General features: G+C 37.7%; 1 protein-coding gene across 1 annotated transcript in view; it reads right to left on the bottom strand.

Moving 5' to 3' along the window:
- Positions 1 to 507: 507 nt before the first annotated feature.
- nup54 (nucleoporin 54) overlaps positions 508 to 13,731 on the bottom strand; it is a 34,352-nt gene continuing 21,128 nt past the window's right edge. Inside the window, 5 exon segments of the mRNA XM_062031252.1 lie at positions 508 to 981; positions 1,072 to 1,182; positions 1,622 to 1,741; positions 1,840 to 1,947; positions 9,992 to 10,085. Coding sequence (XP_061887236.1) covers positions 853 to 981; positions 1,072 to 1,182; positions 1,622 to 1,741; positions 1,840 to 1,947; positions 9,992 to 10,085 — 562 coding nt within the window. The 3' untranslated portion in view covers positions 508 to 852.

Raw genomic sequence — 13,731 nt, 5'->3', positions numbered from 1 at the left:
GCGTACCTGGAATACCCCCCAAGGTTCATACCACGACAAATACAACAATAATGTTAAATTAATTCAATTTGGAAACAATATTTATGAATACAATTAATTTTTGGAATATCCAATTGATAATTATACTTTAAAAAAATGTAGGATTAATACACTTAAGTAAAACATGCAGGTGTATAATGCTATGACTAATGTGTATTGTAAAAGTATATTTTAAATACCTACAAAATACTGAAGAGTCTGTGGAGGGTTAGGGCCAATTATGTCTGACCCATGACCTACACATTAGTAAAATATGTAATGGACTCTGGAGCATTCAACACAAAGTCTTCAGACATTTACAAATAAATCTCCAAGATAATCCACTCTGCTGCTAGCGGTCGTCCATCGGCACGGTGGTGTGAATCCTATCAGGTCAAGCCCCACTTTGATGTGATGTTCGAAAAAGCTCACCTGAGGAAGTAATCATGGTGGACGTGAGGTGACCATAAGCATTATAGCAGGGAGATAGAGGGTTTCAAACTGAAATGAAATTTAATAACATTCCAATGGCATACATAAAAACAATACAAATGTACAAACGTGTTTCCGTCAATACATCTTTTCACTTCAAAGTCTCATATCCATAATCTGATTTGACATGAAGGCTATTAATAGGCCCTGCGATCTTTGTATATCAGTCCAGAAAGCACATATTAGTCAATGATTGGATCTCTGCAAAAATATATATTCACAGCCCCCTATTGAAGCAGCACAATGACAAATATATATAGTTGTGTGTCTCACACACATCAGAAGATGGATATTGAGAGTTGGTTTGTGTGCGAGCTTGTGTGTGAGTGTGTGTTGCTCGGCTCAACTCAGGATACCGCCTCGCATGTGTCCACTGTCGCTCAGTCCGTGCTCGATGAGTTTGATGTCTTCCAAGTCATCTTTAATGACGCTGATCAAGTGACTCAAGCCGTCCTGCTGCTGTTTCAAGTGCTGAATAGAGAAACACAAACAAAACGTGTTACAATGGACCAGATTGGAAGGGGGATAAAGAATCTGAAGATGTGGCAGTGCAACACTCACTTGTTTGATTTCTCGGAGAAGGTCAGCATCAACGCTATACCGCTCTTCCGATCGCACAGCGCCAAAGTGGTTCTGCATTCGTATTTGGGACATCAGCTCATTCAAGCGACCCTAAAGATAACAAAAATGATTAAAATATCTAAACAATGTCTATACTTGACAGAAGAGCTGAACTCCGCCAAAAGTATAGAAGTCGTAAACACATACGAACAAAAGAAAATGGTAAATGGGTCGTACTTGTATAGCGCTTTTCTACCTTTTTAAGGAACTCAAAGCGCTTTGACACTATTTTCCACATTCACCCATTCACACAGACACACATTCACACACTGATGGCGGGAGCTGCCATGCACGGCGCTAACCAGTCCCATCAGGAGCAAGGGTGAAGTGTCTTGCTCAAGGACACAACGGACGTGACTAGGATGGTAGAAGGTGGGGATTGAACCAGTAACCCTCAGATTGCTGGCACGGCCACTCTACCAACTTCGCCACGCCGTCCCCCAAAAGACTGAAATAGTTATATAGTCTAGTTGTAAACAAAAACCTGCACCTTAAACTGTGTGGGGGCATTGAGTTCTGACTGAATGGTGTCCAGCTGCACCCTCAAGTGCTCTTCGTCTACTTGGATGGCATAACCGCTTTTCCTCTGAATCTCCTGTTTGATCAACACCTTTGCAAGTAAAATGAGGAGAGGCGGCGCTGTTACAAGCCGGAAAAATAAATGGTGGAATCAACGGGAAAAAAATTAAAGCCGGTGCCAGAAAGTACCTGCAGCACCCTGTGAGATAGATCCATCAGCTTCCTCTTATATTGGGCGACCTTGGCCACCGTGGTCGCCTGGTTCTTCTGAAGCTCAATGATGTCATTGGCGACGATCTGTAAAAGGCAATATGTTAAGGAGCAGAAGTGCATTTCACACATTAAAAGGGGTCATATCATGTTTTTTTCTACATCTAAAACACTACCTTGTGGTTTATAACATGTAATGGTGGTTCTTTAGTAACAATTTTTGCATAGATTATTTTTTACAGACCATTTTCAAGATGTTTTCTGACCGTCTCTTCAGGATGAAACATTCTGTGGGCACTCTTATTTACGTGGCTCCACTTTGACTGCATTTTCTTTCTGCCAGCCATGTTGTAGGTTTTAGTGCTTCCATATCAAGTCTACTGACAGATGTAAGTTCGAACTATAAACTACTTTGTATTAAAAATGGCAACAGTGGAGGATGCATGTGCATGTACGAGCCAGACTGCACCCACAACAAGAAGATAGAGAACAAGCTAAATGACTACAGCGTCAGACTCGTGCAAAGCTTTTTGGATAAATATCTAATATATATGGAGATATTTGATGATATCACACTGGGGGAAAACATCACAAATTGGGAAAATTCCATACTTCCATACAGCTCGTTTGGAGGGAATATGAAGGAAGGCAAGATAGTTTTATAAATATCTCCCCTCTGCCTCCATGGTTTGATTTCCATTTTTTGGGACCTTAGCAGATCCCAAATACACAAAAACAGGTATGATTTTTCATAATAGGTCCCCTTTAAAGCAGAAGCCTTTGATAGGCCACCAATCAGTAGCGGCCGATTTACGTAAAAACATATGTGATCATCATTGCCAATTAATGCCTTTTAATCCCGATCACAAATGCTAATCCCCTCTGATTATTATTGTATTTATTTTTGGTCACCCGGCTGACAAGCTAGCAGGTAACTGTGTATCTCTATACACAATGTGGAGCCGCTCCCTCTAAATAAATGATAAATGGGTTATACTTGTATAGCGCTTTTCTACCTTCAAGGTACTCAAAGCGCTTTGACAGTATTTCCACATTCACCCATTCACACACACACATTCACACACTGATGGCGGGAGCTGCCATGCAAGGCGCTAACCAGCAGCCATCAGGAGCAAGGGTGAAGTGTCTTGCCCAAGGACACAACGGACGTGACTAGGATGGTAGAAGGTGGGGATTGAACCCCAGTAACCAGCAACCTTCCGATTGCTGGCACGGCCACTCTACCAACTTCGCCACGCCCTCCTAGATAATAATAATCACCTACATTACGAACAGTACTGTAAGCTGCATTTCTTAGTATCATTATCAAGTATTGGGACATGGCTTAACATGGTACACACCGAGAACAAGCAGGAACAAGCAAGCTAGCCGCTAAGCTAGCTAGAGGCAATACCAAGAAATTAGTGCTCAAGAAGTACATGATCGGCCATTGCCGATCAATGTCGATCACAAACCCTGTCCTCTGGTTGACAAGCGGCTAGCAGCTAATTATGGAGGAGTGGCTCTCCTAAACTAATAATAACCACCTCCGTTAAGGCAAATAAACGGCATTTCTTAGTATCTTAAGCATTGTTATAACATATTATTATCACTGGAGGAAGAGCCTAAACATACTACACACCAGCAGCAGGCATGGTATTAGCTAAGCTAACTAGCTAGAAACTAGTAAACTTTAAGAAGTTGTGATACAGAAGTGTGTTACAGCAAAAAGGAAGCAGTTAACAACAAAATAACAATTAGATTAATAAGAGTCTATAGAGAGGATAATATAACAACTGTGGGTGTGTCAGTATAGTCACCGTCAGTACACTACACATAATAGGACCGGATTGATTAATAAATTGGTAGTGAGGATAGGTACCAAGAGTAGTATCAGTATATAATTGATACTGGAGTGATCAGATAGATTAGAGTTTTCCTCTTAATGTAATTGAATGTGGTGCGCCGCCACAGCATTTTTATTACCGCCACACTTTGAAAAGAAGGGCTTTTTCAGAACTTGAAAACTAATTAAAGTAATATAATATATTGTAGCCCCCAGAAGAAAATCACACAAAGTACGATGCATTTAAAAAAAAAAAATGTATTACCAAACTTACGATAAAAAACAACGGCAACAGGTTTTACCTCCCTAAAAACACTTTAGTCTCCTTGAGTCTTCCCTTCCCCGCTGGACACACAAAAATGCTTCCTCATTCTCGCCAATCACCTTTCAAGCACGTACGGTGTGTTTGCGACCATTACAAAAAACGACATCAAATCCAAACCACACGAACATAAAACATTACCATTAGCTGGTCGTTACAGTATGAACTGATATACATATATATTAGGGTTGGGCAATATATCGATATACTCGATATATATCGCGGGTTTGTCTCTGTGCGATATAGAAAATTACTATATCGTGATATTCGAGTATACGTTCTCACGCAGTTGCTTTTAGCTGCAGGCATTACACTACAGGCTCTTCCCACTCTTTCTTGTCTCTCCTTCTCACAGAGACATAAACAAGCGCACCTTCTTACATAAGTCACATACGTATACGCCCTCGTGGAGCAGAGAGGTAGCAGCATGGGTAACGTTAGCTGTGGTGCGAGTGGTAACACGAGAGAAAGAAGGTGTGAATCTGGTAACAAATGAAGGAAGAATTAATTCCCAAGAAAAACAGCACGGGGTCCATCGTCTGGCGGTGGTTTGGCTTCAAGTGGGAATATGTCGAACAGACAACAGTCATTTGTCAAGTGTGGAGCAAGAGCATTGCTACAAAAAGTAGCATTACTGCTAATTTGTAGCATCATTTGAAAAATCACCTGCTAGAGAATGAAGAGTGCTTACACCGCATGTCAACATCTCCGTTCGGTGCCACACCAACAAAATGCCGAAGCAACCATTTCCACATCAACACCGTATGAAAAAAAAAACGACATAAGGAGATAACGTCCGCCGGAACCTACCACATAGCGAAGAATGTACACTATTTGATTTCCTATTATGCAGCTCATTTTTATTTGACAGTTATTGAAATATCTTGTGTGACATCATGCACAAAAGTGCATTTTATTTGTTTTAAACTATTGTAGTGGCGTTCTGTACAAAAAGTGCACTTTAAAGGCCTACTGAAACCCACTACTACCGACCACGCAGTCTGATAGTTTATATATCAATGATGAAATCTTAACATTGCAACACATGCCAATACGGCCGGGTTAACTTATAAAGTGCAATTTTAAATTTCCCGCTAAACTTCCGGTTGGAAACGTCTATGTATGATGACGTATGCGCGTGACGTCACGACGGCAACGGAAGTATTCATACCCAATGTGTCACCATACAAACTGCTCTGTTTTCATCGAACAATTTCACAGTATTCTGGACATCTGTGTTGGTGAATCTTTTGCAATTTGTTTAATGGACAATGGAGACTGCAAATAAGAAAGTTGTAGGTGCGATCGGTGTATTAGCGGCGGACTACAGCAACACAATCAGGAGGTTGTGTTGTGTTATATATAGTAGACGCGCTACCGTGAGTACAGCTTTGGCTTCCAAACATTTGATCGCTTGTCCGTATGTGCGTGTCGCTATGTGCATGTCACGTACGTAACTTTGGGGAAATATATGTTTCTTGCCGACTCTGATGGCGGCTGGGGTGTCGTCGAAAGCTACAACGCCCGCGGCCGCTCCGTAGCTAAGTTAGCTTTAATTGTTAAGCTTCGCCAAGCTGGAAATTATTAACCATGTATTTACATGTTCATGGTTTAATAGTATTGTTGATCTTCTGTCTATCCTTCCAGTCAGGGTTTTTTTTAATTTTGTTTCTATCTGCATTTGAGCCTGATGCTATCACGTTAGCTCCGTAGCTAAGTTAGCTTCAATTGTTAAGCTTCGCCAAGCTGGAAATTATTAACCGTGTATTTATAATAATAATAATAATAATACCTGGGATTTATATAGCGCTTTTCTAAGTACCCAAAGTCGCTTTACATGTTAAAAACACATCATTCATTCACACCTGGTGGTGGTAAACTACTTTCGTAGCCACAGCTGCCCTGGGGTAGACTGACGGAAGCGTGGCTGCCAATTTGCGCCTACGGCCCCTCCGACCACCACCTGTCATTCATTCAACATTCATTCACCGGTGTGAGTGGCACCGGGGGCAAGGGTGAAGTGTCCTGCCCAAGGACACAACGGCATGGTAAGAGGTGGGGAGCGAACCTGCAACCCTCAGGTTTCTGACACGGGCGCTCTACCCACTACGCCATGCCGCCCCATATTTACATGTTCATGGTTTAATAGTATTGTTGATCTTCTGTCTATCCTTCCAGTCAGGGTTTTTTAAAATTTTGTTTCTATCTGCATTTGAGCCCGATGCTATCACGTTAGCTCTGTAGCTAAAGTGCGTCAACGATGTATTGTCGTGGAGATAAAAGTCACTGTGAATGTCCATTTCGCGTTCTCGACTCTCATTTTCAAGAGGATATAGTATCCGAGGTGGTTTAAAATACAAATCCGTGATCCACAATAGAAAAAGGAGAGTGTGTGGAATCCAATGAGACCTTGTACCTAAGTTACGGTCAGAGCGAAAAAAGATACACCCTGCACTGCCTCTCTAGTCCTTCACTCTAACGTTCCTCATCCACGAATCTTTCATCCTCGCTCAAATTAATGGGGTAATCGTCGCTTTCTCGATCCGAATCTCTCTCGCTCCATTGTAAACAACGGCGAATTGTGAGGAATCCTTCCTCCTGTGACGTCACGCTACTTCCGGTATAGGCAAGGCTTTTTTTTATCAGCGAACAAAAGTTGCGAACTTTATCGTCGTTGTTCTATACTAAATCCTTTCAGCAAAAATATGGCAATATCGCGAAATGATCAAGTATGACACAGAATGGATCTGCTATCCCCATTTAAATAAATAAAAATTCATTTCAGTAGGCCTTTAATTTAGTGTTGTTTTGATATTTCATCTTGCATCATGCAAAAAAGTGCACTATTAGCTTGTTTTAAAATGTCTCTGACAATCTTGCACTTTGTTTTGAAATGACATGAATGTTTGTGCCACTGCTTAATAACTGTTTAATAAATACAGTTTTGGTCAATTGACTTAGTTGTGATTTCCCTCTCTGCATGAAAGTTTAAAATGAGCATATATTAATGCAGTATGAACAAGAATGTTTTAATGTAGACACAGAGAATCATCATACTGCTGTGATTATATGCATCAAGTGTTCATTCAAGACTAAGGCAAACTATCAAGATATATATCGTGTATCGCGATATTGCCTAAAAATATCGAGATATTAATAAAAAGGCCATATCGCCCAGCCCTATTATATATATCCAATTATTTGCCACTATTGACAAGAGATGTACCGAAAACTTGACCACCAAAAAAAGACTGATCACCGAAAACCGCACTGCCGAACCCGGATCTAAACAAAACGCGCACCATTGTCTGGAGCGTTGTCGGCACAACTGCGATATGAACTTGATTTTCATATATACTGCAGATACACCCGCGGACAGCCATCTTCAAAATGTGCAAATATTTGGAGGACAGTGGCGGCTTTTAAGAAAAGACAGTCTAACTCAGGGGTGGGCAATTAATTTTTACCGGGGGCCGCATAAGCAACCCGGGCACTGCTGGAGGGCCACACGACAATATTTCAATTAAATTTTGCTCAGTATTATTTTTTATATACCGTAAGATAAATAATAATGGTGATAATAATAATAATAATTAATAATAATACTAATAATTTAATTTAACCTAACTTAACTTTATACAAAAGCAGATTGCTTTTGATGGTTTTATTTTTATCACTGTTTTACAAAACACTTCCTGATGTATTATACAATGCAAGAATGTCCATTTCTGCACAGGGTTAATTTCTGTCACTTTATCCTGCATTATCCAACATTTTTCCCCGTCAGATTTGGACAACCATCTGTTGTTAAAAATCGTTTTAAATCATATTTTATATTGTTTTTTATATTGGTTTTATATGTAATTATTTTTTCTTTTTATTCAGTCATTGGTGGAGCTAAGGATAATATTTTAATATTGTTTTTAATATTGTTGTGCAGCACTTTGGAAACATTTTGTTGTTTAAATGTGCTATATAAATAAAGTGGATTGGATTGGATTGTCACACCTGCCAGCTTGTCCCATTTCAGTCCTAACATGTCCAAACCCGCATTTACTTCTGTGAACAAGTCACTACCTGTGGTTGTCTCTTTAATTGACTGCATGGCTGCCAGCTACTTCGTGATTTGAAAGTCTGCAGTTATCCCACGTAAGAAGATGAGCAGCTGGGCGGTGTCACGTACATCGCAGATCTCATCCAATTAAAGCCAGCGAAAAACAATCCAAATTTCTGGGCATATCAGCGCAACGGAGTCCAATAAGCACTCCTTAATAAACTCTCCGTCAGAAAATGCCTTACTTTTTCTGGCGATGTTGTGAGAAATGACGAAACTTGTCCTGACGGCTGCATCTCTGGGGGTGTGAAATTTGGCAAAAAGTCCTTGTTGGGTTTGCAGTTTTACCATCAACGCATCAACCTCCCTTGCGCGCGCTTCATCAGACAGATTCCGGTATTTTCCCTCGTGCTTCGTCATGTAGTGGCGATTCAAATGATATTCTTTAAACACAACAAGCTGTGTACCACAAATTAAGCACACGGCTTTACCTTTAATTTCTGTAAAGAAATACTTGGCAGTCCATGTCTTGTTGAAAACACACCATTCGTCATCAACTTTTCTCTTTTCAGCGTCTCATCACTTGTCGCTGTGTACCTTCCCTCACAGGTTACACCCGGACATATGCCCATAAATAACACTTTTCAAAATAAAAGCAGCACAGTTGTATTGCGCGCACGACATAGATGTTTTTTAAACTTTATTTTGTCATTTGTGATTGCCTGTTCAATTCACTCACAATCGCACACACGCATACATCCACACGGAAGTAATACAAATAACGCTTTTCAAAACAAAAGCAGCACCGTTGTATTGCACACTCGACATAGATACTTTTTAAAATGTATTTTGTAATTTATGATTGGTCTCACGTGGGCCGGACAGGGATGCACAAAGGGCCGGATGCGGCCCGCGGCCCGCGGAATGCCCAGGTCTGGTCTAACTAGAGCAACAGCACGAAGCAAGTGTGACATCATGCTCGCTTCAACCTCTTTAGTCAGGGACATTGAGTAGTAGTAGCGTCTCTAAACACGAGTACATTCTATAATAACACCAGAAGAAGATGCTAAATTTATTGCCAATTGTTTTTCATTTAAAAAAAAAAAGGTCATTAAAAGTCTGTAAACACTTGAAAAATCTCAACAAAGTACCTTGTACAAAAAGCAGCAACAATTAAAAATTTGGCAAAACGAAAAAAATATAATACTCAATAAAACCGATTAGTTTTAAATTTATGCATACATTTTTTTAGCCTTTTTAAAGAAATAATCATAGCAAATTATGCAAATTACTTGATGACATTTTGACCACGCCCCCATCGCCACATGTAGCTTGGCAGTTTAGGGGAAACCCTGTAGATACTTTTATTTTCTCAAAATCATTCGTTTTTATGGTTTAAAAATCCATGGACACAGAAGGACTTTGAGGGCCAAAATAATTTAAATGAGTAATAAGAGTAGTTTTTGATTTTGTTTAGTTATTGTGTATTATCCACTTTGTTTTGCTCAAACAATTGTATGTTATAAAAGAGAATAAGAAACTAGATTAATATTGAGCTGATTTAATTAAACTCACAATAAATACATTGAAAGGTTTACAGTTCATACATGTGATTGGTATATGCCGATCTTACTCACGGATGATCAGTATCAAAATCTGCAGCATAAATCCCTGATCGGAACATCCCTGTAGTCTAAATTATTGCATGCTATGAAGGTACAGTACAGAATATTGACTCTCTACCAGGAGGAGCACTGTAAATGGCTATGTGTGCAACCCAAATAGGCAGTTTTAATTACAGTAAGTATTGTCGCTGTAAATATGTCAAGATGGTTCCACCTTGGCAGAGTTTTATGCTCTATTGATTAAAGTTTATTTTTAAATGTAGGTAAAGAACATAAAAACATACGTCCACTCTCGTCTGGTGCTGCTTGGTCATCTGGTCCTGAATCTGCAGTCGACGATGCAGCTCTTTAAAGCCAACCATAGGCACTGGGATCAACCTGGAGAGAGATAAGAGAAGAACTCATCAATGGAGGTTCAACATGATCACAGATAGAGTTAGAGTTAGAGTTAGAGTTTATTTCGAACATGCAAGCATACAACATGATACATCACAATTTCCAGTTTCTCTTTTCAACATGTTCGAAAAGGAGTAGGAAGAAGCAGAGCTTATTTAATCCTACCCCTTTTCTTTACATAACAGTTGCTGAAACTTTTTTATTCACTTCCTGTTCTCAATTTATTCACAATAACTCCATATGTAATCACAATAAAAATAAATAAATAAATAATAGTAAGAATTTAATAATAATAATTGGTGAAGAAAGTCATATTTCATATGATGAGATAAGTAAGATTACTTTAAGAATGAATGAATGAATGGATGAAATAAATTGAAAATGTTTGTCATGGTTCTTCTTCTTTGTACTTTGTAAACACTTTAAGTTTGAAGAGTTTCTTGAAGTGGATCATATTACTACATTGTTTGATTGCTTTGCTTAATCCATTCCATAATTTAATTCCACATACTGATATACTGAAGGTCTTAAGTGTTGTACGTGCGTACAAATGTTTTAAATTACATTTTTCTCTAAGATTATATTTCTCCTCTTTTGTTGAGAAGAATTGTTGTATATTCTTGGGTAGCAGGTTATAGTTTGCTTTGTGCATAATTTTAGCTGTTTGCAAATTCACTATGTCGTGGAATTTCAGTATCTTTGACTCAATAAATAAAGGATTTGTATGTTCTCTATATCCAACATTATGTATTATTCTAACTGATCTTTTTTGTAACACTGTTAATGAATGAAGTGTACTTTTGTAATTATTTCCCCATATTTCTACACAGTAGCTCAGATATGGTAACACTAGTGAGCAGTATAGACTATGAAGTGATTTTTTGTCTAGAACATGTTTTGCTTTATTCATTATTGACGTGTTTCTTGCTACTTTATGTTGTATATTTTTTACGTGCGATTTCCAGTTCAATGTATCATCAATCATTATACCTAGAAATTTGGTTTCATTTACTCTTTCAATTTCTATTCCGTCTATTTGTATTTGTGTTTGACTTTCTCTTCTACTATTACCAAATAGCATTATTTTAGTTTTACTAAGATTCAACGATAGTCTGTTTTTGTCAAACCATCTTTTTAAGTTGTTAATTTCTTCTGTTATTATTTGTATTATCTCCTGTGTGTTCTCTCCTGAACAAAACGCTGTTGTATCATCCGCAAATAATACTAACTTTAAATCTTTTGTAACTTTACAAATGTCATTTATATAGAGATTGAATAATTTAGGTCCTAATATTGATCCCTGAGGTACACCACAGGATATATTTAGCGTTGTAGACATGTGTTCGCCTAGCTTCACGTATTGTTTCCTGTTCGTTAGATAACTTCTTATCCAGTTTAAGACTAACCCTCTGATGCCATATCGTTCTTAGTTTTTTGATTAAAATATTGTGATTAATTGTGTCAAATGCTTTAGTTAGATCCATAAAAACTGCCGCTGCACATTTTTTACTGTCTATTGCATTGGTAATTTCGTCTGTAATTTCAATTAAAGCCATTGAAGTTGAGACATTAGCTCTGTATCCATATTGGTTCTCTTCGAGTATTCTATTTTTATTTATGAAGCTCTCTAATCTGTTATTAAACAGTTTTTCAATGATTTTAGAAAATTGTGGAAGTAAAGAAACAGGTCTATAATTTGTAAATTGATGTTTATCTCCAGTCTTATAAATTGGTGCAACTTTAGCTATTTTCATTTTGTTTGGGAATGTACCTGTTTGAAATGATAGGTTACTAATATACATTAATGGTCCTGAGATCTCTTCTATAACCTTTTTTATCGTATCCATATCAATTCCATTACAATCAGTTGAAGTCTTAGATTTACATTTTTTCACGATTGTAACTATTTCCTCCTGTGTCACATTACTGAGGAACATGGAGTTGGGATTTTGCTCTATGGTATCATTATAGTCCTCAATTGGAACTGGGTCTGGAATCCTTTCTTCCAATTTTGGTCCAATATTTACAAAATAATTATTGAAGCTTTCAACTACTTCCTTTATGTTGTCATTGTTTTTATTTCAGTCTAAAAAGTATTGAGGGTAGTCCCTCTTTGTGCCATTTTTAATAATGCTATTGAGGATGCCCCAGGGGTTGCTCTCATATTATTTTTGTTCCTGTCCAATAATTCACTGTAATATTCTTTTCTACATGATCGTAGTATTTCTGTTAACTTGTTTTTATACTTTTTGTACTTAATTTCTGCCTCTATAGTTCTTTGTGCTATAAATTCTCTATATAGTGTATTCTTCTTCTTACAAGCATTTTTTAATCCTTTTGTCATCCATGGTTGGTTATTCTTTCTCTGTTTATTACTAAGTTGTATCCATGGACAATGTTTGTCATAAAGTATTATGAACTTGTTTAAGAAATGTTCATATGCTTCATCAACCTCTTTTTCATTGTACACATTGTCCCAATCTTGCTTTTGTAGCTCAATTTTGAAAGCAGTCATCCTCTTCTCTGTGCACAGTCTTCGAAATGTCCTTTTGTCTTCCATTTTCTTCTTGTAGTGTCCATCATATATTGTAAAAACTGGCAGATGATCACTAACGTCGGTAATAAGTAGACCACTTGTAGTGTTATTGTCAAACTCATTGGTAAAAATATTATCAATAAGCGTGGCACAGTGTGCTGTGATTCTACTTGGCTTTGTGATTTTTGGATATAAACTGATGCTGTACATTGTATCAATGAAGTCATCAATAGACTTTTGCTTGTTAGGGTTCAATAAGTCAATATTAAAGTCACCACATAAGAACATTATTCTTTGACCATTATCCATGTAAGTAGCCTTGATCCATTCTTCAAATGTTTCTATACTTGACTTAGGTGATCTATATATACAACTGATGAAAATGTTTTTGCTTTTTTCCTGACATATTTCAATGGTTATACATTCTAAGATATTATCTATAGCAAATTACATGTTTTTTACCACTTTGTAGTTCAGGTTCTTCATCACGTACACAGCTACTCCTCCTCCATTTTTGTTGGTTCTGTTGATGTAGTTTAGTTCATATCCCTCCAGATCAAAATCTATTCCTTTTTTATCATCAATCCATGTTTCTGTAACAGCAATCACTTTGAATGGTTCGTTGATGTGTTCCAAAAAGTTCTTAATGTTGTTGTAGTTTGCATACAAGCTTCTGCTATTAAAATGAATAATTGACCATTTGTTATCGCATGTAATGTTGCTATTATATTGATCATCTGTATAATAAAAACAATTATTACTGATGTGGGAGAAAAAATTTGTATCTGGATCTATATCATTTTCCAAATCCTGGTTTTTGTAATCTTTGTTGCAGAAATTTTTTAGTTCCATATTTTCTTGTTCAACAATCTTTGATGTTGTTTCAATAATCTCAATAAGTGTAGGTGAATGCAATCCTGAATGTAGGTCCTCTTGTTTAGTCGTCCCTTGGAACATAGTAGTGTCGATGTTGAATTTGGGTGTTTGTTTTCTGTCAGAGTCCATTATCATCGTTGTTTTGGTAGCTGTGTAAACTTTAAAAATTGTCCAGGTCCTTGATGTCATGGACAACAATTACTCTTGCTTCTGGAC

This window comes from Entelurus aequoreus, linkage group LG21 (genome assembly GCF_033978785.1).
Source record: "Entelurus aequoreus isolate RoL-2023_Sb linkage group LG21, RoL_Eaeq_v1.1, whole genome shotgun sequence".
Classification (NCBI taxonomy): Eukaryota; Metazoa; Chordata; class Actinopteri; order Syngnathiformes; family Syngnathidae; genus Entelurus; species Entelurus aequoreus.
The sequence above is the reverse complement of the archived record's forward strand: the minus strand, read 5'-3'. Positions and strand labels throughout refer to the sequence as shown.